At 36.9% G+C, this 23,303-nt stretch overlaps 1 protein-coding gene across 1 annotated transcript in view; it reads right to left on the bottom strand.

The window, feature by feature from the left end:
- LOC125234444 (tyrosine-protein kinase hopscotch) overlaps positions 1–22,989 on the bottom strand; it is a 29,837-nt gene extending 6,848 nt beyond the window's left edge. Inside the window, exons 1-14 of the mRNA XM_048140688.1 lie at positions 22,550–22,989; positions 22,270–22,421; positions 11,828–11,986; positions 8,600–8,777; positions 7,569–7,723; positions 7,248–7,340; positions 6,882–7,001; positions 6,481–6,629; positions 5,475–5,609; positions 2,776–2,903; positions 2,252–2,388; positions 1,402–1,596; positions 715–865; positions 129–267 (exon numbers count right to left, since the gene is read on the bottom strand). Of these exons, the coding sequence (XP_047996645.1) occupies positions 129–267; positions 715–865; positions 1,402–1,596; positions 2,252–2,388; positions 2,776–2,903; positions 5,475–5,609; positions 6,481–6,629; positions 6,882–7,001; positions 7,248–7,340; positions 7,569–7,723; positions 8,600–8,777; positions 11,828–11,986; positions 22,270–22,421; positions 22,550–22,789 (2,131 nt within the window). The 5' untranslated portion in view covers positions 22,790–22,989. The remainder of the gene's footprint in view (positions 1–128; positions 268–714; positions 866–1,401; positions 1,597–2,251; positions 2,389–2,775; positions 2,904–5,474; positions 5,610–6,480; positions 6,630–6,881; positions 7,002–7,247; positions 7,341–7,568; positions 7,724–8,599; positions 8,778–11,827; positions 11,987–22,269; positions 22,422–22,549) is intronic.
- Positions 22,990–23,303: the final 314 nt, after the last annotated feature.

Genomic DNA, 23,303 nt, shown 5'->3' with positions numbered 1-23,303 from the left:
CCTGCGTGAGGTGTCTAATTGCCTATCACGTTTGTACTTGATGTAATGATGTACATACGCTACAACGCGTACGCTACAAATCCTTGAATGTAGTCCTTACGGCCTGAGATGGGATACAATAATCTTACCAGCATGTAGCATGTGGTTGATGTCTCGCATGATGGCCTGCGGGCGCGGCGGGTCGGGCTGCCAGCACGGCCGCAGCAGCGCCCACACCTCGCTCGGACACCGCGCGGGCCTCATCAGTCGCTCGCCCACCTCGTAACTCTGGATTCAAATAAAAATTCAATCATTTATCTAAAGAAATAAAATAAATCACCAAGAGAGAGCGCCGTTTTAGGCGAAGCTAAATAATTATTATTTTTATTTACCAAGACAGCACGCCTGGTTTGATAGTCCCGAATTTATAGCATGAAATAGTGTCACTCTGCCGTGCTTCAAACTGTAAATTTTACTACACGATCTTCCTCTCTCTCCAATCCATTAGACATCGATGTAGCCACGATCAAGGTTGATCAAGGCACACCAACTGGTCAAGGCTTTCTTGATTCTTCGAAGAGAGGCCTATGCTCAGCAGTGGACGATAAGGGGCTGATATGATGAACAGATGAGCAATTTGCATTTTATCCACAAGAGTGCAATGTAATTTCCTACTTCTTGATGTCCTAATTCTGCTATATTGTTTGCTGCAGGCAACTATTGTTTACAACTCACCCTTGCCGTGAGGATAGGATTAGTGTCGGTGGGCGACTGGCCGTAGGAAAACACCTCCCAAAGAGTAGTGGCGAACGCCCAGATGTCTGCAGCTACTGAGCGCCGCGCCAGGCTCATGTCCGAGTGCAACTCCACAGGGATCCAGTGCACACTGTTAAAAAAAATGTTTAGTCGTATAACGTTGATTCATTCAACCGAGCCATTTTTTTTTCAAGTTGTCCAGTGTCCACCCCACTTTTTTTGTAACATGGCTATTTTTTACGCGACTCATACTCAGAATCGCGAAATCTTTCGATCCTGATAGGAGAAAAAAAATCCCAAGACTTCCATTAGAGCTCGCGATTTTGAGTCGAAACCACATAAATAATTTAAATTCAAAAAAGTGGGGTGGACAACTTTGAAAAAAAAATGGCCCAACCATATCATTCATTTCATTCACGCATCCTGCAGGGTCATCGATGCTGTTGATTTCAACATACATACTCAAGACTGTTTCTACAACATGGCATTATTAAGCGTATGGTAGGCCCGTAAAACTCGTGCGCGATATCGCTAGGCGGCAAGGGTCATGGCATGCCTCACGCGTCGCTGGGTTGTTGTTTTTGTGGCTTATCCTTTGCCGCTGCCGCCGGTCGCCGACCATCGTCGCGACCTGGCCGTTAGCGTCACCAGCTTATTGGAACTTACTCGTGCGGCGTGTAGCGGCGCAGCGACGGGCCGGCGAGCTTGACCTGCAGGCGCGAGTCGCGCGCGGCGACCAGCAGCCGCGAGCAGCGCACGCAGCCGTGCACTACACCCGCCTCACTCAGGTCCCATAACGCGCGTGCGAGCGTCGCCGACACCTTCTTCAACATTAGGACCGACACTGACGATCCGTGCTCCCTGTTAAAAAGTATAATAAGTTTTAGTTTTAGACTTTACAAAGTAAAATACTCTACACTAGAGTTTAGCCAGATGTAGGGCTGTTCGGCGTAAGGTTAGCACAGCCATGAGGAGACACCATTTCAGGGTACGTTGCCAAATGCAGAAACGCTTACGATAATATTGTAATCGTTCCTAGACATCTCTATCGCTCTTCCGTATTGGCGCGACAGAGCCAGGCTGCGATTCAATCGGCGTCTGCATCAACCATTGTCACTTCGGCTAGGTCGGGAGACACTACAGCAGTGACTAGACGATGATACTATCGCTAACTTGAGATATCAATAAGGATCTAACGGACCACAGTTGATTATTCATGTTTATCAGGAGGATCGATATTTTACTATATTACTATATCCATACTAATATTATAAATGGGAAAGTGTGTGTGTGTCTGTTTGTTTGACCGTCTTTGACGGCAAAACGGAACGACGTATTGAAGTGGATGTAGTTGGAGGGGTGAAGAGTGACATAGGCTACTTTTTGTCTCTGTCTAACGCCTTACTTCCCTAAAATGGGGGGTGGGAGTTTGTATGGAATATTCCTCAATTTTCGTATTTAACGCGAGCAAAGCCGTGGGTAAAAAGCTAGTCAGCTTACATAAATAAAAGTATACCTGAGGTAGTCATCGAAGGGTCCGTATGGCAGATATTCCAGCACCATGGCAGTGGGCGAGCTCAGCGTGATCCCGTACAAACGCACGATGGAGGTGGATTGCACGCACGCCCATTTGCTCGCTAGCTCGATGAAGTCCTGCAACGATTATACAGCTTAATATTATGCATTTTAATATACGGTGAACCGGAGTGGCTTTATGAAAATTTGGAGTTACTTTGATGATACTTGAACAGCCTTAAAATTAACATTATTCAATATTTACTAAAACTGTTCGTGTACAGAAAACCTCGAGTAAACTTACGCCATACTGTAAGTTTACTCGAGGTTTTCTGTACACGAACAGTTTTAGTAAAACATTTTTTTTCAAAGTCCCTGCGTTTCAAAGCCACCTCGTTTTACGGTACCGCAACACATACTATGTATTTTGATGATGGGTATTGACCCATGAGGGCAAACTTTTCCTTTGATGCTAATCGATTCTAGGATCAAAAGTTTGTTTCAAGCAACCAAAAAATGTTGTACCTTTAAGTAGTCATTAGTTTTCTCCTTTTGTAACGTTTTGAATGCTACTACTAGCTTCTTAGTTTCATCGAGCCTCCATAGCGCTTTGAACGTCGCCGTTAAACCTTCCGAACCTAGTTTTTCAGAACCTGAAAAAATAATATTTTATCGTACAGACTGAATTTATACGAGGGCGGGATGATATGTAACTAGCCTTAGCCATTGAAAAAGTTAGAATTAAAAAAAAAACTGCCTCATTTTTATTACCGTGTCTCTGGCTATCTGTGTTCGAAATTTGAATTTGTTGGCGCGGATATTTTATTATTTTTCTATTATTTGAAAATTTATTGTGTCGCTTGTTTTCAACATGGACAAAAATGAACAAAGAGTTGTGATAAAGTTTCTTTATATGAAGGGTATGAAGGGGATGGATATACATGAAGAGTTAAAGAATGTTTTGGGTGAATGTGCACTTTCTTACGCCACCGTAAAAAACTGGGTGGCTGAATTTAAACGCGGTCGTACAAGTGTCGAAGACGAAGCCCGCCCTGGACGGCCGAAAACCGTTACGAGTCCGGAAATGGTCTCCAAAGTACATGACTTGGTTTTGGCCGATCGGCGATTAAAGCTATCTGAAATAGCTGACACTACAGGTATGTCAAAAGAACGGGTACATCATATCCTGAGTGAAAAATTAAACATGAAAAAGTTATCCGCCCGTTGGGTGCCGCGATTGCTTACACACGATCAAAAAAGAATTCGGGTGCAAAATTCGAAGGAATGTTTGAGTCGTTTTCAAGGGAATAAAGCAGATTTTTTGCGTCGATTTGTTACAACCGATGAAACGTGGGTTCACCACTACACGCCAGAATCAAAAATCCAATCAAAACAGTGGACAGAATCTGGGTGTTCAGCTCCTAAAAAGGCTATGTCTGTAAAGTCAGCTGGAAAAGTGATGGCTTCCGTCTTTTGGGATGCAAATGGAATTTTAATGATAGATTACCTTCCCAAAGGTCAAACTATAAATGGAGAATACTACGCAAATCTTTTAGATAAGCTTCATGAAAGTATTCAGCAAAAACGACCAGGCTTATCCAAGAAAAAAATAATTTTTCATCAAGACAACGCCAGGGTTCACACATGTGTTAAAGCTATGGCAAAAATCAACGAACTCAAGTACGATTTGTTGCCCCATCCGCCTTATTCGCCTGATCTCGCACCGTCAGACTTTCACCTATTCCCTAAGCTCAAAACTTTTTTGGGTGGACAGAAGTTTGCCTCCAATGATGACGTCATAGCCGCTGTAGAGGAGTATTTTGCAGGCCTCGAAAGAAGTCATTTTAAGGAGGGCATTGCAGCTTTAGAACGAAGATGGAATAAGTGCATTGAGCTACAAGGAGACTACGTCGAAAAATAAAATATTTTTTTTTACACTTTTATACCCTTTTATTTATTAGGCTAGTTATTTATCATCCCGCCCTCGTATGACTGAACGTATTGAGTGATGTGAGACTGTGTGCAAATTACCAATCGCAAAATTTTATTAGATTTATTCGGTAACATGATATTGCTTGGACACAGGCGCTGCTCAAAGCTACTCAAACCAACGCTTAGGGGCCAGCCACGACATTGGTCTAAGCGCGACAGCGGTGAGCGGCGGCCATACATTGGAGCGAGACACAGCGATGGGACTTTTCATTCGCACGTATGGCTGCCGCTCACCGCTGTCGCGCTTAGACCAATGTTGTGGCTGGGCCGTTATGGTGTGTAGCGCGTCGTTTTTAAGGGTGCTTTCAAAAAAAACGTCAAAAGATTGTAAAATTGATAGTTTTAGTCGGTGAAATACTACACTTTCCGTTATCCAATAGATTTATTTAATTCAAGTTTCAGTTAGAGCATCTTCTTATCTTGATTTTTATAAGACTGGATTTTTGAAAACTAACTCACTAAATTAATTATGAATTTTTCTCTAATGCACATTTAGAAAAACTCACGTATAGAGCTGAATTAGTCGATCTTATTTGTAAAATTTGGACAATTTTGAATACTAAAACAGGTAAATTTATAATTCGTATATCCTGTACTACAATCATCTCAGACTACATTTTTATTATAAGGTTTTGAAAAAGAGTAAACGAGGCTAAGACGAATTTAATATTTTTCAGAAATTACCTAAAATTGAGTGACAATTTCTTTGAAAATCAACATCACATCGAAGTAGTTTTTGTACCTAATTAATCTGCAACATTTACTTAAATTGCTGTTATGCCTTAGTGATTAAAATTGCTATTATTTATTTTTGGCAATTTTTTGAAAACGAGCCTTCACCGGTACAATTATTACCACTTTTGGACATTTTCTCATATTTTGTTAGACCAAGTAGAAAAAGTCCTATAATGTGATATATATTTGTAAACTACTCGCAAAGCCCTTTAATTTGATACCACACACGGTATGATCAAGCGCTCGGTTGCGATTTCACTGTTTTTCACACGAAAGCCCTCTTAACCTATGCCTATGCCGAACGTATGCCTCGCCCGAGCAATTGCCCGGCAAGATGGCGGCCCTCGGTTAGCTGTTCAAAATAGTGCCTCGCGAGGCGTGCGGCAAGTGTGGACCCGGCTTTCTAAGAATTCACGAACGTTGATATTGAGCCGTAGCCATCAGGTGAAGTTTTTACGGTCAAAGGGGTAATGAGTATGAGTGGTCTCAGTACTTACCAGTATAGATCAATATGTCTTTACTTGGCAAGCAACGGGGGCTCTTGTTATCTTTCAGTATCTCCTGTAACTCTGCCTGGTCAATTCTCACACCCTTCTTTTGTGGCTCTCCACAGAGTAGCAACTGTGATTTGTCTGAAAAAAGGGAAAATAGTTTTGGGATTAATAATACAAGGATCTTATGCACTTGTACACTCAATGATTTTGTTACTAACTTCTATTAGGAAAAGTCCTATTGCTATACAACAATGTTGGAATAAATGAAAAGTGGAATAATCCAGTGTCTCGTATGAGGTTCTAACTCGCGAATCTAGCCAACTGAACTACCAAAACCTCAGCCGAAGGCAGTGAATACTAGATACGCCTTTAGATAGGCGCTATGAGCGGAGTGGATGAAGATTTATTGACAGTATTAAGATGGTTAAGGCATAGGGCATAAGTATGAAAAAACCGGCCAAGAGCGTGTCGGGCCACGCTCAGTGTAGGGTTCCGTATTTTTCTCAAAAACTACTGAACCTATCAAGTTCAAAACAATTTTCCTAGAAAGTCTTTATAAAGTTCTACTACACGTTAGGATTGCAATGAAAAAAAAATCACTCCCCACTTTACGTGTAGGGGGGGGGTACCCTAATAAAACATGTTTTTCCACTTTTTATTTTTGCACTTTGTCGGCGTGATTGATATACATATTGGTACCAAATTTCAGCTTTCTAGTACTAACGGTCACTGAGATTATCCGCGGACGGGCGGACGGACACACAGACATGGCGAAACTATAAGGGTTCCTAGACTACGGAAACCTAAAAAAGAGAGGAAAGATCAGTTGGAAGGGGAAGACCTAGGCGGACCTTTTATTTTACCTACAAGCGTGTTTGAGAAACGTTTTTAAATCGAGTAAAGCGAAAGTGGTTTGTGAGGATCGTGGCAAATGGAAATCCGTTACATCCCTCTACTGCCTACCCCTCTGTTAAACAGGTATGAATACTGAATACAAGTATGTACTTACCATACTCCGAGGGCGGTATACACTCGTTCAGGAATATCCTGCCGTCGGGATTCTGGTGGTACTCAATGATTTTCTCGATGCCGTGAAACTCCTGCTCATTGAATGTGTAACAGTGGCCATGGTATTCTATTCGATACGTTTCTGTCGTGCTGAAAATATTCATTTTTATGATCAGTTAAGACAGACATTTTAAGGCAGTACTTTTTTCAGAAGCCAATTATGTACTAGACCATAATTATGTAAAGATAATTATAATATGTACTTAACAGTCTGGCCTTTAGTACACATATTTGACTATCTATCTGCCTTTGGTGTTTACCATAGTTCGTTCTACAAGTAAAAAGTTGTTTGATCACCTTTTCTGGATCAATAAAAGATTTTTTATATAAAAAGTTAGTTACCTATTTTTTGTACAAACATCTAAATAGTATAGGTTGTAGTCGTCCTGACATTGTCTTAAAATATAACTGCCGTGTTTTTTAGCTCTCTTCTCTTCTAACTTTCGATAAGAAAACGCTCCGCTGAAACAAATAAAGGACACATAGTACACATACGGTAGATGGGGCATTAAGAAGTATTGAAGTATGCAATGTCGACACAATTCAATTTGTACGTCAGTATCAAAATAAGGACTTAGTATAAAGAAAATAACACTCATCAGGTAATGAAATCTTATGGTAAGCGACAATGTGGTACTTTTTACTTTAACACATTTGTACAATAAATTAAGTAAATAACTAGAGTTATAAAATGACATGAGTACTCACCCAACGGGTCCGTGGCACTTGATTCTTTGTAACTCTTTCAGAGACGGTGTCTCGTCGTCTTTAGATAAATTGAAAATCCATTTCACCATCAACCTGAAATTTCAGAATAAAATAAATTCAAAGGCTTTCAAAGTTAACATACACTAAAATAATATGTTAGACGGGTACCACGGCGGTAATGATGTTAGCCGCGTAAGCTGAAGACCGTGGTTCAATTCTTGGCCACTGGTGGACTAGGTCGCTTTTTGTTTCATTTATTTCATTGTTATCTATTTCAGAGTTTCTCATGGTTTATATGTACATAAAATTTATACAACTCACCTATAGTAACCGTCACAGACAGAGATGAACGATGACAACTGCTCCTCAGTCTTAAATTTGAAAAATAATGGAGTTCCTCTTCTCGAAACTTCTAACCAAAGGTCGCCGTTTCGCGTCAAATAAATTAATTCTTCTATCGAGCACATGTGGAACCACTGAAATTAAATTTTGATTATAATAACATAATTAACATACAGGATATCATAGTCGATACCATTGTCACCATTGTCGATATAACATCCAAATTTTTTATGCATAAGAACTTCAAAACATGAAACTCTTGGAAGGAAAGGAACAAATATTACGTTTTTTACATTTTCTTGGCGAGCGTTACCGAAATCACAGCCAAAACACAAGATGAATGAATTTATGATGCTCACAGAACACCTGAATAAACTCACATGTCAATAAATTCGTGCGCTCATCTAAAACTATCACATCTTTGATAAAATAAATCATCCTAAAGCCTTTTAAATTTTTGTCTTTACCGTCACTCTGAATATGGGACATTTCATTTTTGACGGCAGGGAGGCGTGACTAAAATTAGTTTAGGAACCCTTAAATAATAAAGATGGACCCCTAGAATAGAGACTGAGGGGACAAAAATGTTCCCAGTAGGGCAAGAGTATCTCTCTAGTAACAGTACAGACCTTGATGCCAAGGTAAGCTCACATTTCTAGTAGAACCTGATGCCCGGCTCGTGAGGGTTGAAAGTGGTGATGATGCGCCATTATGTGACGATGCCATTGGACCATAGATGTCGAACTCTTCTGCAGGGTACTTCAGCACCAAGCCATACAGATGTTAGAGGTGTTTTCAGACACAACATACTACACCTACCTTCCTAGTAACAGTGTTGTAGAGCCTGATGCCCGGCTCATGCGGGTGGAAGGGCGTGACGACGATGCGGACGGGCACCGTGTCGTTGCCGTTCCGCCACAGCACGTCGTTGAACTCCTCCGCCAGGTAGTTGGGCGCCAAGCCGTACAGATGTTGGAGGTATAACTTCAGACACAACATACTACACCTACCTTCCTAGTAACAGTGTTGTAGAGCCTGATGCCCGGCTCATGCGGGTGGAAGGGCGTGACGACGATGCGGACGGGGACCGTGTCGTTGCCATTCCGCCACAGCACGTCGTTAAACTCCTCCGCCAGGTAGTTAGGCGCCAAACCGTACAGATGTTGGAGGTATAACTTCTTTACGTGGCTGGAAATAATATGATATATGTACAGTAGATTCGTGTCAGAATTTGCCATTCAATCAATCAATCAATCAATCAAAATATTCTTTATTCAAATAGGCTTACAATAAGCACTTTTAAATTGTCAACAGTGTACAATATTCATCTTATTCTAAATATCAGAGCAATTTATTGGTGCAATAAACAATATTGTTTTAAAACTACATTGATTTAATAAAATGATATCAATCTAAATTGTATAAAAAAATACTAGTATAAAAACTTCTAGAATAAATTCTAAATGTCAAAAAAATTGTATAAAAATACATTGAATTATCAATAATTATCATCATTAATAAGCTATATAATTAATGGTTTTCAACAATACTTGTATCCCACGGTGTTTCATCATTCATGTAGTCTTGTGTGCTGTAGTAGGCTTTAGAGATCAGTATACGCTTTACATAATGTTTAAATCGATTAAAAGACAGTTCAGTGATGGCATTTTGATAATACGAAAAGTTAGTAAGGTCAGAAATGTCGTAAGAGGGTAGAGTGGATTTATCCGAATTTAAAGTTGTCACTTTATGTCCAAACTAAGATATGATATGAAAATAATGAAACATCGCGTCAAACATTTTCCAACGCCACAAAGTACCTATGTTATTATTAATTTAAACATAATAGGAATATTTAACTATTTTGTTATGAATATGCTCGTATTTGCCAAGAGTGGCACTGAAACTTGAGAAGTTTCATGTGCTATTTTGTTATGAATATGTATGTAATATGCTCGTAAATATTATAAGAAATCATAATGATCTAATACCATATGTACATATTTGTACGTACAACCTCGGAATCGAATCAATTTTACGATCCTCGTAAGGTCCCGAATATCGTATGTTTTAATTTGTAAGCTTCTTCAATAATAATTTGGGATAGGTACATTTAGTTTATTTGAATAAACAATTAAAGAATTGAAATTCTACTTAATTTCCTATATCAAAGGTTCTTACTAGGCTAAATCGTAGTTCCGAGTATACAATGTAACTTTGCTGTATAGGCCGATCTATCGTGTGAGATTCTGATCTGAGTATCATTCATTTATTTAATAGTGTTTTCTTATAATAATAGCCGGAATCGTGTCATTCGCTACTTTTATACACATATATGCGCACAACGTTTTGAGTCTGGTCTGCCCTTAGCGATGAGGTCGCTAACCTTTGTGAACAGCACAGTACGTGTAATATAACTCTGCGCCACTTACGGCGCACTTAGCCTCACGATTGATCGGACGTAGGAGGACAATAAACAATCATTGTCGACAGTTCACTTGGAGTTCACTTGAGATTTACATTAGCCAGTTATACTGGAACAGCAGAGCTATTTACGCTTCCAATTTTATCACTTATGAACGTGGATAAGACATCTGTCACTCTCACACTGACATATTTGCCAGAACGTGACGAATACTTTATCCACGTGGATAATGATAAAATGGTAAAATGCATCATAGGATTGAAAGAGCTTGCAGTTGAGTGGAAAGCACATAGATAGTCTACATATGGTTCACATATAACTTGATGCAGTATATTTGAAACAACCGCTCCAATTGTTTAATTTACCTATTAGTATCAAACTATGCCTGACTGTAAGCAATATCCGTAAACTATGAACGTCTGCAACTCCTAAGGTTACATACGCTTTGCCGAGTCTGCCGACCAACACTTCGCATCCTTGTTGAGCTCTGTTGAGATATGGATACTAATCCCAGTTGGCCTCAAAACCCAGTGCTTTCGAATATGACGTATTCATTCAATAAGATGTGCGTTAAATGTAAAATATGGTGACATGGGGTCTACGTAAAGCTTATTTTAAAACAACAGCATTCCTTCTAATGAATTTGAGCATTATGAGAAAGATAAGATATTATTATTTGACGACCGGTCTGGCCTAGTCAGTAAGTACGTCAGTAGTGACCCTGCCTGCTACGCCGCGGTCCCGGGTTCGAAGCCCGGTAAAGGCATTTATTTGTGTGATGAGCACAGATATTTGTTCCTGAGTCATGGATGTTTTCTATGTATATTATATATATTTGTCTGAGTACCCACAATTCAAGCCTTCCTGAGCTTACCGTGGGACTTAGTCAATCTGTGTAAGAATGTCCTATATTAATTATTTATATATTATTATTAGAACGCATTTCAACTGTGTAAAACATTTTGTTATTTTTAAGTTCCGTATTAATTGCATAAACTAAACACTAAGGGAAACATTTTGTATAGGACAATTTAGGTCGATGAATAACTTATGGCTATAGGGTCAAAAGTATCAGAGCAAAGATGTAACAACGACTAAGATTGTTCGACTCAAATCCTGCGTTAATTTTCCTCTTAACCTTATTAATAGGCACAACGACGAACACATACGCCTTACAAAGTACAAAGATAATAAAATTACGATCGTAAGTAATTGAAGATTGTTATTATTTATTGTACGAGTATACGCCGAGTTGCGGTTCAAGTGATGTTATACACTGGTGTTCCATTACATGACTTTGTCGTCGCCATCGTCGTATTTTCTTATTTGTTATTTTACATAATCGCTATTACAGGCATACTACTAGTAGGAGAGGAGATACGTTATAAGAAATATAAATACTCTCATATGTTATTTGATTAATGATTGATTAGTTTATAATCGAGAAATGCTTCTCAATGCTTGTTATAGATTAGTTAGCATAGCATGTTATTTGATTAATGATTGATTGTTTATTTATATAGATTAGTTAGCAGAGAACCCAAGCTCTCAGCATGAATCGAGGCAAAATGCTGGGATAGCCAGGTCCACACAGAGCAAAGCACGTCGCGAGGCGTTCCGTGTAGACACACGCCGAGCAGCAAGCACGTTTTGTTAGGCCGAATAACGTTTGCCGCGCGGGCATTTTGCCTCGCGACGGACGACGGACATGCCTCGCCTTATGTGGAATAACGCAAGGAAAAAAGATAATAAATAAATGATAAGCCTTATTTTAAGGGCATGAATATCAAATGTTTGAGTATAATTTACTTACTTTGCACTGTTTCCGATGGAGACTAGGTTGGGAAGGTAATCGTGTGCGTATTTCTTCGGGTACGGTCCATGTTTCGTCACTATCACTTTTGGTATAAATTTCTTGTAATTCTTTACCACTTCTTTCAGCGTCATATTTTTTTCTACGACTGCTCGTGTCCTGTAATAAAAAAAAACATATAATTATAATTAGGAAACCTCGTATTTGTGTAGCTAACTTTCGGTGAAGGAAAACATCGTGAGGAAACCGAACCGTTATAGTAGTTAGTAATCAGTAATTATTTATTGCTATCATAGGTACATAAGTTGGTATATTTCAGTATAGCACAGCTATGAACCCTGTAAGGGCACTGCAAATATAGTTCTTAATAACTAAAAATCTTAATATCTATAATCTTATAAATCTTAATACCTATATTGCTATGAGAACATTTTGATGTTGTAATATATTTTAGTTTTCAAAGAATTCCTTCATGTTATAGTAACTATTCTCTATTAAGTATTTCGTAGGCTTCTTGTTGAATGAACTGTCAATTTTTTCTTCTTTAATGCTTATTGGTAGGTTATTGTAGATTTTGATGCACATTATATTTGTATATGGACTAGAGCTATGGATATTTAAATTTGAAAATGGCACTGGGATTGTATTTCGCGGGCGTAAATTTGTGGTACTCGGGTCTTTTGGTAATGGGAACAAATGACTGTGTTTTCCTTCGGTTGGAAGGTCAGATGGCAGTCGCTTTCGTAAAACTAGTACCTACGCCAAATCTTGGGATCAGTTGTCAAAGGCTCCCATGAGCCGTGGCGAATACCGGGATAACTCAAGGAAGATGATGTGATGTCGTACCTATTTGTGTACAGTGGGCCAAGGAAGTGGTCTACCAGTTTTGACAAAAGTTTCTGTGAGCTCTAATGATCGCTAAGGTTAACTTGACACATGGCATGACGTAAATATCAAATATAGACAGAGCAATTGTCACTGACATAATATTATTGCAAGCGGAAATCGCCCTTGTTGTCTCATGACGTTCAAACGAACTTCAACCGTAGGGTGGTAAACCACATTTTTGGTCGACTGTACCAGACTGGGAGCTGATTTTCGTCTGCTCAATTTCGTGTATTTCGTTCAATGGAGATAATATTGACGATTTAAATTCTATCAATAGAATTGAAAACCAGTAGTCAATACAACTTAATTCCCAATTTGTAGCTCTTTTTTATTTCAAAAATAACATTTCGCCTTTATCTAAAGATTTTCGAGTCGATCGTTTGTAATTGAACAAATAAATCCTGTTTTCAATGTTTGCATCTGAACGAAGGCATTTTTTGGGTTGGATTAATTATAATTAGCTCCTATTAGGTTCATACTCTCAAGATTTTTAGTATCCTTCATTTCAATCAGATTAAATAACGTAATCATCTATTAGGTGTACCTAAATGTTTCCATTATTGCTTTTTCAACTCATGAATCTCATGATACTATTGAAATAAATACATCGCAATCAGGGTCATTAATATTTTCTCTTAAGTTCGCCGAAAACCATTATGTAAATGACACGATAACTTACGACCGTGAATAAATAATAATTAATTCAAATATGCCATTTATATCAGGGATGTAACGGAGCTCTGCTTCTGCTTCCGTTTCTGCGGAACTTCCGTTTTGTTTTACACATCCGCTTCGGTTCCGGTTCTGTTATTTTTCAAACGGAAGTTATAGCGGATGTCGAAACCTAGCGCGACGGTGGGACATGAGCGGCGTACATCAAAGACCGATCGCTCATATCTTGCGATACTAAATACAGTGGAATCTCTATAACTCGAACCTTGTTAAGTCGAAATCCTCAGTAAGTCGAATAAAAATGCCATTCCCTTCCGCTGAACCCCTAAATACGCGGTATCTCGAATTATTCAGACTTTGTAACTCGAACAAAATGTTGATTCCCTAGGAAGTATTCATAATACATTCTTATACTCTATAACTCGAATTTCGAAAAGGAGACTTTGTAAGTCGTACTAAGTAAAATAAAAAGATGTCTTACTTGGAATTCCCAGAAATAATATCAATAAAATCTACGATGAATGTTCGGGTTCAGGGCTTTCAAATCTATTGTTTTTGTCTTGTACACGTGCAATTGTGCATTTAATACATTCGAACGTTCTAACAGATGTTGACGTTTTTTCTTTGTCGACACAGGAGTAACAGGACATGATGTCTCGTGAAGCTTATTCATCGTAGTCAGTACCTACTTATTCAACCTTAACTACTTAACTACAACATACTTTTTTTGCCTAAAGGTTGACTAGCAGAGAATGCTTTTTGGAATAAAGTAAACCTTTTGTACCATAAGTTGTTTGTTCAATGAAGATTAAATAAATAAATATGAGTACAAAAATGAAACTTTCATTTTAGACTTTATTTTGACGACCGGTCTGGCTCAGTCGGTAGTGACCCTGCCTGCTAAGCCGCGGTCCTGGGTTCGAATCCCGGTAAGGGCATTTATTTGTGTAATGAGCACTGATATTTGTTCCTGAGTCATGGATGTTTTCTATGTATATAAGTATGTATTTATCTATTTAAGTATGTATATCGTCGCTTAGCACCCATAGTACAAGCTTTGCTTAGTTTGGGGCTAAGTTGATCTGTGTAAGGTGTTCCCAATATTTATTATTTATTATTATTATTCATTTATGTGTCATTTGTTATATAATACTGTACCTAATAAGTATAGGTACGTAATATAAAACTTACTCTACAAATCGAAAAACATACCTAGAAATCGCGCCTTTGTAAGTAGAAAATCCAGCAGTTAAACCACTGTATCTCGAAGTTCTTGTTAAGTCGAAAACTCGTTAACTCGATTTTTTTTGCTTTTCCCTTGAGATTCGAGTTATCGAGATTCCACTGTATCAATCGCTTCATTCGATTTTCGCGCCAATATTTTGTCCTGTCCACCTAGTTCTGTAGCGAGTGAACAACTATTCAGTGGTGCAGGGCTTATATCTACGATCCCCTTAGAAGCAGACTGCAGGAAGATAAAGCTGCCAAGCTTTTGTTTATTAAATACAATTTACTTACCTACATCTTTTAGAACCACTTCATTTAATTTAAAAATTTAATTGTGTGCTAACAATTACGCATATAACTTTAACTGGTTAGTTTTGGATTGTATTATACCTAACGGGTAACTTTTCTTTCCGTTTCTAAAATATTTTACGGCATAAAAAAGGTTGATTATTCTTGTGTGATTTTTAGTGAGTAAACAACTAAGGTGATTTTAATTTTTGGATTGTATAACTAATATTGCAAGCCAATTCTTAGTTCATAAACACCTAAAAGTTCTAGGTAATTTAGTTATTTTTGGTTTATGTAATACCTATGTGGTATTTTTCTTTTCATTTTTAACATCTATAAATTCCGCTTCTGGTTCCGGTTCCGCTTCTGCTTCCGTTAAACTAAATTCTAAACTTCTGCTTCCGCTTCCGCTTCCGTTAAAAGCACTTCCGTTACATCCCTGATTTATATGCCGCAAGCGACAGATCGTTATCAATAAATCCTCAGCATAGTTAGTAAAGCTACTAGTTATTTAGTTTTGAAACTTTTGAACAAAGAGAATACTTTGTAGTGGTAAAACGAGACGTCTATTGTGCCTCGGTGCTATTAGTTAATCAACTAACTTTAGAGACCATTGTAAAACTTTTACTTACTAAAATTTAATCAAGTACCTACTAGCATAACTAAAAAATGAAATGAAATGAAATGAAAATTTATTTTTCAAGTAGGCATATTACTAGTCACGCTAACTAATCTTTTAGCTTAGAACTTTCTTAAGAATTAGAAAAATAGTAAGTACTTCAGTGTTCGTGCCTAATTCATGTTGAAAATTGAATCCCAATTTGTCTATAGGAGTTTATGTGACATGTTAATAAAAATAAATAAATGGACGGACCAGAAAGAATGAAAGTTAGTTATCTTCGCCTATCTCTGATCTGTCTGCCCTTATAATATCATCAAATAAATTGTGAAACTATTAAGTTTAGAAATGTGCTCTCCGATTTTTCTTATTACACCTAAACTAGTTATGAAATTCTATACCTATTACATGACATGTAATCAACTAGTAGTAAACGAAGACTGTAATAACATCAGAATTACGGACACGCCACCGCTTTTTCTTTTCAGTTTTCAGCAGATATAATAACTACAGTTTAACTGAATACTTCCTAAACAAATAACCAGCGAACAATGAAAATAGGTCTGTAATGTGTGTGATTAAGGCCCCATTGTTTCCTCGTTGAAGCAATTACGTTTTATGGTCCATTATATCGGTGTCTGTCGCTAAACAGGATACGTCGCGCCTTGGATATTCTCCACGCGTTTCACCTATAACTTAAGTAGCGCACTATACTTGATTATGTTGTCTTACGTTGATCTTAATGTTAATAATGCAGTGATTTACAATTCCCCAGACTTTTTCAAAGAAAATCGCACCTCTAAAATATTTTTTGATGGAGTTTTTCGGAGTTCTTAACTTTAGTTTCTATTTACCACGTTCACTATCTAATGACGTGACGCAAGTTTTTCGTATCCGCGTGTCTACCTACAGATAGTATACACTTCCTAGGGTTGGCAATGTAGCATTAACGTTTGAAATCCAAACCAATTGCTTTTGGAACTTTGGACTGATGAGAAGCCAATGATAACTACGAGTACAGATGTAGTGCGAAAAGGGTTTCCTTCGTATTTCTCCGGAAACGTTCGTATTTGTCATGCTAGTTCAGTCAAATTCAGTACATCTTGTACTGAGACTGATTGAAATAGCACGACACGTTCGTACGTTTCCGTCACAATACGAAGGCAAATCTTTTCGCACTCCATCTGTAGTTTGCAATCGAGTTCTATGTATGTATTGGAGCCTAAATTACACCTAAGTACAGGTAACTAGGCTAGATCCTATCCTAAATAAACTCAACTCCAATTCGTAATTACCTTTAGCATATAAGGTTAATAAAAACTAGTTACGAATCGCATCAATTTACAGGTGCCTACCAGAAACTAATCCACTAATAATGTAACGGGAGAAATTTACATATTCTCGTAAATAAATTAAGTAATTACCGGCTTTGTGTTGCGGAACCTTATCCATTAACTAATTGTATTAAAGTAGTCGTGATTAACAAAGGGAGCATAAGGATTAGTCTTATGTTATTATGATTAGCCTGATTGATGTTTTATTAGAGTGAGATAGTTTAAATACTTAGGTATTTACACTATTGCATTGTGTCGGTAAAAGTTTTGATTATTATCAAAACCCTGAGTCATAATACTACCTTTACAGTACTCCTTAAGACAACATATCCCAAACTATGCCCTGAAACTCATAAAAGCGTGAGCGCGATACTTTATGCCCCCTCCCTTGAGTCTTGAAACTTAACTCCGTAACAATTTAAATTAAATCCTCAACCAATACTGTATGAAATACTTTTTTATGTTAATGCGCTCAATAACAAAACTCCGCACCTGAACACACGCTGTTTTATGTTGGCTCGTCACATCGTAATAAAATGTGGAATGTGAACCTGAAGACTAGGAAAATACATCAGGGGCCAACACACACTATGACTGACAAAACTGATGGCATTAGCATGACTTACTATGTCGCGCGCGACTCTTATAGCGAACGTGACTTCATGAATTCTCACGCTGCAACACTAAACGTGCCGAGTGATCTAATTTATATCTTGTACTTACTTGTAATTAAAATGCAAATGGTAAAAGGGAAAACCAAACCATGTTTGTGTGAGCTTTATCTAACGAAATTTGAAATCAATCTTAGTATGTAGTACTTATTTACACGTAAATCTGGCCAAAACCAGAATTTTAATCTGAGTCTAGTTGACTGTCTAGTTGTTTCTGAATATATTTCACACAAAGTCAAAATAAATTATAAAAACCATACAAACGTTGGTTCTGAGTATGACTTATTCAGGGTCTATCAATAGATTAGTTATAGTTCTAAGGTATTTATTAGTTTTATTACATATAGGCCATCTGAGGATATGTTCTCATGTCTTGAACACAGCACTTATTTACCATAAAACCCATGTTATTATATCTTGATACCCATGAGCAGTAAAGTAGTGATTAAGTTATAATTAAAAAACAAGGCTATAAAATGTTTATACCCAGATCCGAAGGTCACATTATAAAATGTTTCCTAATAAAATTAATATAACATATTTATCTGACACTGCTATACAAACTTTTACATATATATGATATGATAGCATGTTAAGAGGTAATAATTTGGAAAATATTTATTTGATGACATGTTACTTAGCTTTATTATTTTTGTGACATGTGCTAATACATTAAGTTTTTTATCTAATTATGAGATCATAAAATGGTTAACATGCAACATTTTATATCATATGAGAATGTTTTATTGTTATAAAAATATTAAGGTACAGAAAATTGAGGCTTAGGGATAAATGTGTATAATTTTAAACCCCTATTTTATTGTACCCCTGTGCCTGTATACAAATTGGTTAGTGGAATAAGAATGTTTTCACATTATCTAATCCAATATTGGATGTAAGAAGACTATGTCAAAGATTAGCCCAGTGGTTCCCAAAGTGGTCCATACCGCCCCCCAGTGGGCGCTGAGGAGTTCCAGGGGGGCGGTAGAGGGCTCGAAAGCAATTGGGGGGCGTTCGTCCCTCACAAGGGGGCGATCCCGTATATAAAGAAAAAAAAACTTAAAATAATAACTGTAAAGCCTATTGTTAAACACCATCGGGTCGTTTGTCTCGGCGCATTTGTATTATTATGCAATAAGCCGCGCCCGCCGTTAGCAAACATTGTTTTATGACCTTAGGTTGTTTTGTTTTGTCTAATTATCTTTTGTCGGGTCCTTATTCTCCTTATCGGCGCGAGAACTCGAAGCCATCTGGCCCATCTGGGTGACCGTTACTCATGGACCGCGTAGTGCACAGCTTTATTTGCAATCAGTAAATCCATGTCTTTCTAGTTGAGCTCATCGTTGGGGATCCTAGATTAATTTTACTGCGCATAAAGTTATTTTTCAGGAGTGTTAATGGTGGTTATAGTAATAAGTTTAATTGTCCAGTTTTGCCACAAAGCGACTGAACATTTTGAATAATGTTTTTGTGATTACAAGTGAACTCGAACAACTTTTGTTGGTGTTAAATGTAAATACATAATTATAAAGTTGCACTTGATTTGCTGTGACAATGTCGGAGGCTAAGAAGAAATGTCGCCAGTATAGTGTTGAATATTTGAAACATGGCTTTATTTCATCTCCCACCAACCAAACTTTACCCATGTGCTTGATCTGCCAGAAGGTACTCTCAAATGAAGCAATGAAGCCCTCTTGGTTAGAAGAGCATTTGACTAAAATGCATGCTGACAAAAAGACGAAGTTTTTTCGTATTTTATGGGGAAAATCCTTCTGTTCAAGCGTAATTTAGGTAGAGGCGAATATATTCACTTTCCAAACTTAGCAGCAGTGTCCGCCACAAAGGAAGAATTACTAATGTATTGTCAGCATTTACAAATTCGTCATGCTAACTTCCATGAGGTGAAAATGAAATGAACATACCGGGTTGGCTTTCAAATCCATTCTCGCAGTTGAATACAGCAGAGTCACCTAACTTAGAAGAACTAATTGAACTGACTACAAATGAAGAAATTAAAGTGAAATTTAAAATGGGGTATCAGGAGTTCTGCTCGCTCGGAGTACAGCTAGCCTAGTGTATCATAGTTATTTTCACAGTGTAATGTCATACGGTATTCTGGTTTGGGGCAAAGCAGCTGACATACAGACTATCTTTGTATTACAAAAGAGAGCCATTCGTTCTATTTACAACTTAGGAACACGTGAATCAGTAAGAGAACTCTTCAAAGAAATTAATATCTTAACTGTAGCTTCCCAATACATTTATGATAGTATAATTTATGTTGTTAAGAATTTAGACTGTTTCACTAAGAATTCTGATATCCATAATTATAACACTAGAAACAAAAATAAGCTTGCCATAAAGAAGTTTCGTGTCCGTAAAGTACAGAAGTCATTTGTTGGGCAATGCATTCATTTTTATAATAAGTTACCTGACACTGCTTTGAGATTACCCCTCCCAGCTCTTAAGAACTACTTAAAAAAATCATTGATGTTAAAGGCTTATTACAGAGTCGAGGACTATTTGACAGACAAACATGCATGGCCCGAACCAGAAACTACAAAAAACGAATAGCAATTAAAATAATTGTATTATGTATAGAGGACACAGTTCAGATAAGAAAGCACATCAAATATTTTATATTTTATGTTGTGTAGGTAAATTACATATTTAATGACATTGAGATTCATATTATCTTTTTCTTCTGTGACAATTTGATATGTTTTCTCTGAAGAAGAACGACGTATTATTAAGCAATAATATAATGTATTGAAATTAATTTCCATAGAGTACCTAGTCTGTTCATATTCTTTGATGAATACTTTTGCAGGTTAAATTGTATCTTGTTATTTAATGCATGTTAGTTATAAGATGTAATGTTTTGAAAAGAAGTTGCCCGCCGAGTTTCTTGCCGGTCCCATAGTGGATACCCCCCTCCCAACTGAGGGGGGACTGAAATCTTCTCGAGGCTGAGGCGTAGGGTTAGAGCCGGCGTAGCTTTATTTGACGTTCATATGCGCATTGTAATATGCCTACTTGAAAAATAAATATTTCATTTTCATTTTTTCTGGCTCCAAAAAACACTTCAACTGTACCCTGGATTATGGGTTTGGCTATTTTTAACGAAAATTCAACCAGATACCAGATATAAATAAATTAACAAAATCGCATCAGGCACATCCTTCACATTGAAATCTTGATTGTTCAATAAACTCAGTAGATAACTTCATATTTTCAATAAAGACAATAGTGCAAAAATTAAATAAATAGTGTTTAGTCATGTAGGTATACTTGTTTTATTTGTAAGCGACAATAAAAGCATTCTCAAAAAGTTGAACGTAACTATGTATTTCGTTCTGCTTTACATGTACTTAAGTACGTATTTTAAGTCGTTTTGGGTTTTGTGTTGTTGTTGGGTGAGACTAATGTATGATTTTTTAAAGTAATGACTAAATACATCGTTTATTTCAGCTATTTCATGATAGGGGGCGCTGAAATTTTGTTTAGATACCCAAGTGGGCGGTGGCCCAAAAAAGTTTGGGAACCTATGGATTAGCCTTTAATATATAGGATATTGGTCCTACATCCAAGTTGTACTGTTCACCTCAGTGGCCTTAAGAGATAACAAAATTGTAGGATAGCAATAATTTTATTTAATAAAAATAAATAATGTAAAGAATTATAAATAAAATTAAACAATATACCTACTAGATTATACTCATAAATATAAATCATAATAAAAATAAAACTTGTCAGTCTTTGAACCTAGATTATTCAAAGCAACCAACCAACAATAACCAATTAAGGATAACCCAAGAATGATATCAATTGATATTACTAGAACATAGCACATGGAGAAATATACTGCTGTATAAAGATCTATTTTAGTCTGAATAATATATCACTACAGTCTAAAAAGCATTGCTTACAGTTTCCAAAATGCTATTTATGATGCATCAAAATAAGTTTATTTAGTATACACAATTTCCGTTGAGTGCCTTTTGTTAACTTAAAATAAGCCTTCAATCCCAAAAGCAATTATTTTACTACATTATTCATGAAATTTTTAAAATGACACCCTCAAAATATCATGCAATACTTCATACTACAATAATTGTATTTCTATATTAACAATACTAATTAAGAAGTCAGCAGAACAACTTTGGACAGTTATAGGATGTGTTAATTAGTAAGCAACCTTCAGCAAGCACACAATAGAAACAATGTATTTGCAAGTTGTGTGATAAAAATCTAATTTTCATTTTCATAAATCAGGGGTTCCCAAAACTAAGTTGGCCCCAACCCACATATACATGCAATTTTGGGATTCCTCATAGTGTTAGATTAGAACCCACCACCCATTGGGTAGCATCTTGTAATTTAGGGTTAGGATGACGTTTTATACTATGATAAACATTTATTTATTTTAATTTCAATTATTAACCGACAATCCAGGAAAAGTGACATCCTGCGATTCAGTCATTGCCTTTTGCGCAATCTACATTTTCAACATTTAGCAGTTTTTATCTTTAATTATAATATTGTAACCAATCATGTCTAATCATAAGTTTCACTGTACTAATAAACAATTATTTTTTGATGATTTTGATTTCTAACCGGAAAATTCATAGGTTAATTGAATTTTAATGATATACTTGAATAAAAAAGAAACATTTAACTGTTATCAACTTTGCAATCATATCAGACTAAGTAGAAAGGGTATAAACATTAAAAAAAACTTACATGTCAGTAATGCCCAGGCCAAGCAAGTCTGGCTTGTGCTCAGGATACTTGACTTCAGGTATCTTGTTCTCATAAACATCATTCCTTGCTTGTTGAAAATAGTAGTCGTATGTAGTTTCATCCAATGTTATTAGAAGGCCTATTCTGGGCACCTGTAACAAACATTAACAACTACATGTATTTTTTTTGTATTTGCAGTACTATTTTCAATATAAAAATTAGCAAAATGGAATATTTCATTTATTCATGAAGAAATAATTACATGGTGAATGGTACAGACCTTAAAACGAATCCTAAGTTCATAATCTCTTGTGCTTGATAAAACGCGGGTGTTATCTTTGAGAAAGTAATTTCTTCCTCTCACTCTTAACGCAAATAAAGTACGGGTTAGTGGTGGTATTTTGTACTGTTTACATAATAATATGCACAACTCCTCAGCGGTAAATGTGTTCGAACATGGTATTATGTTAGGTTTAGGATCAATCACTACCGACACTTTAACAGTCTCGCCTCCTTCCATCGTTTATAAATGCACAAACAACATAAAAAACAAGGGGACGCCAACAGATTAACACCACACCGAGTAAATTCGAATAACCAAGGGTTCTTTAAGACCCGATGATAACTCGTTCATTTTGCAATTGATAACTCTACGCCAAATGTGTGTACATAAGGAATCTTCAATAATTAATGTTTATTTTTATATCAAACTAAGGTCACCGTCACCACTACGCTGTATTTTTTTTATTTTCGGTTGACAGTTGTCAATATCAATAGTGCGTAGTGATGCTCCATTGCATCGAAAACCGGTACCCAAAAATATTAGAAAACTATGCATGTTCAAGTACTTTTAAAAAATAATTGTTGTTAAAAAAAATAGTTTAGTAATTTAATTCAATTATTATTCACAATAAAGCTACAAAACAACGCATGTGAATTGTCACAGGATCTGTACAGCCCACCGGATTTTTGAGATAAAGATATTGTCTATGACTAATCAACAGCCAATCAGAGGCGTTCAAGCAGTGGCTATG

This window comes from Leguminivora glycinivorella, chromosome 16 (assembly GCF_023078275.1).
Source record: "Leguminivora glycinivorella isolate SPB_JAAS2020 chromosome 16, LegGlyc_1.1, whole genome shotgun sequence".
In the NCBI taxonomy this organism is placed as follows: Eukaryota; Metazoa; Arthropoda; class Insecta; order Lepidoptera; family Tortricidae; genus Leguminivora; species Leguminivora glycinivorella.
The sequence above is the reverse complement of the archived record's forward strand: the minus strand, read 5'-3'. Positions and strand labels throughout refer to the sequence as shown.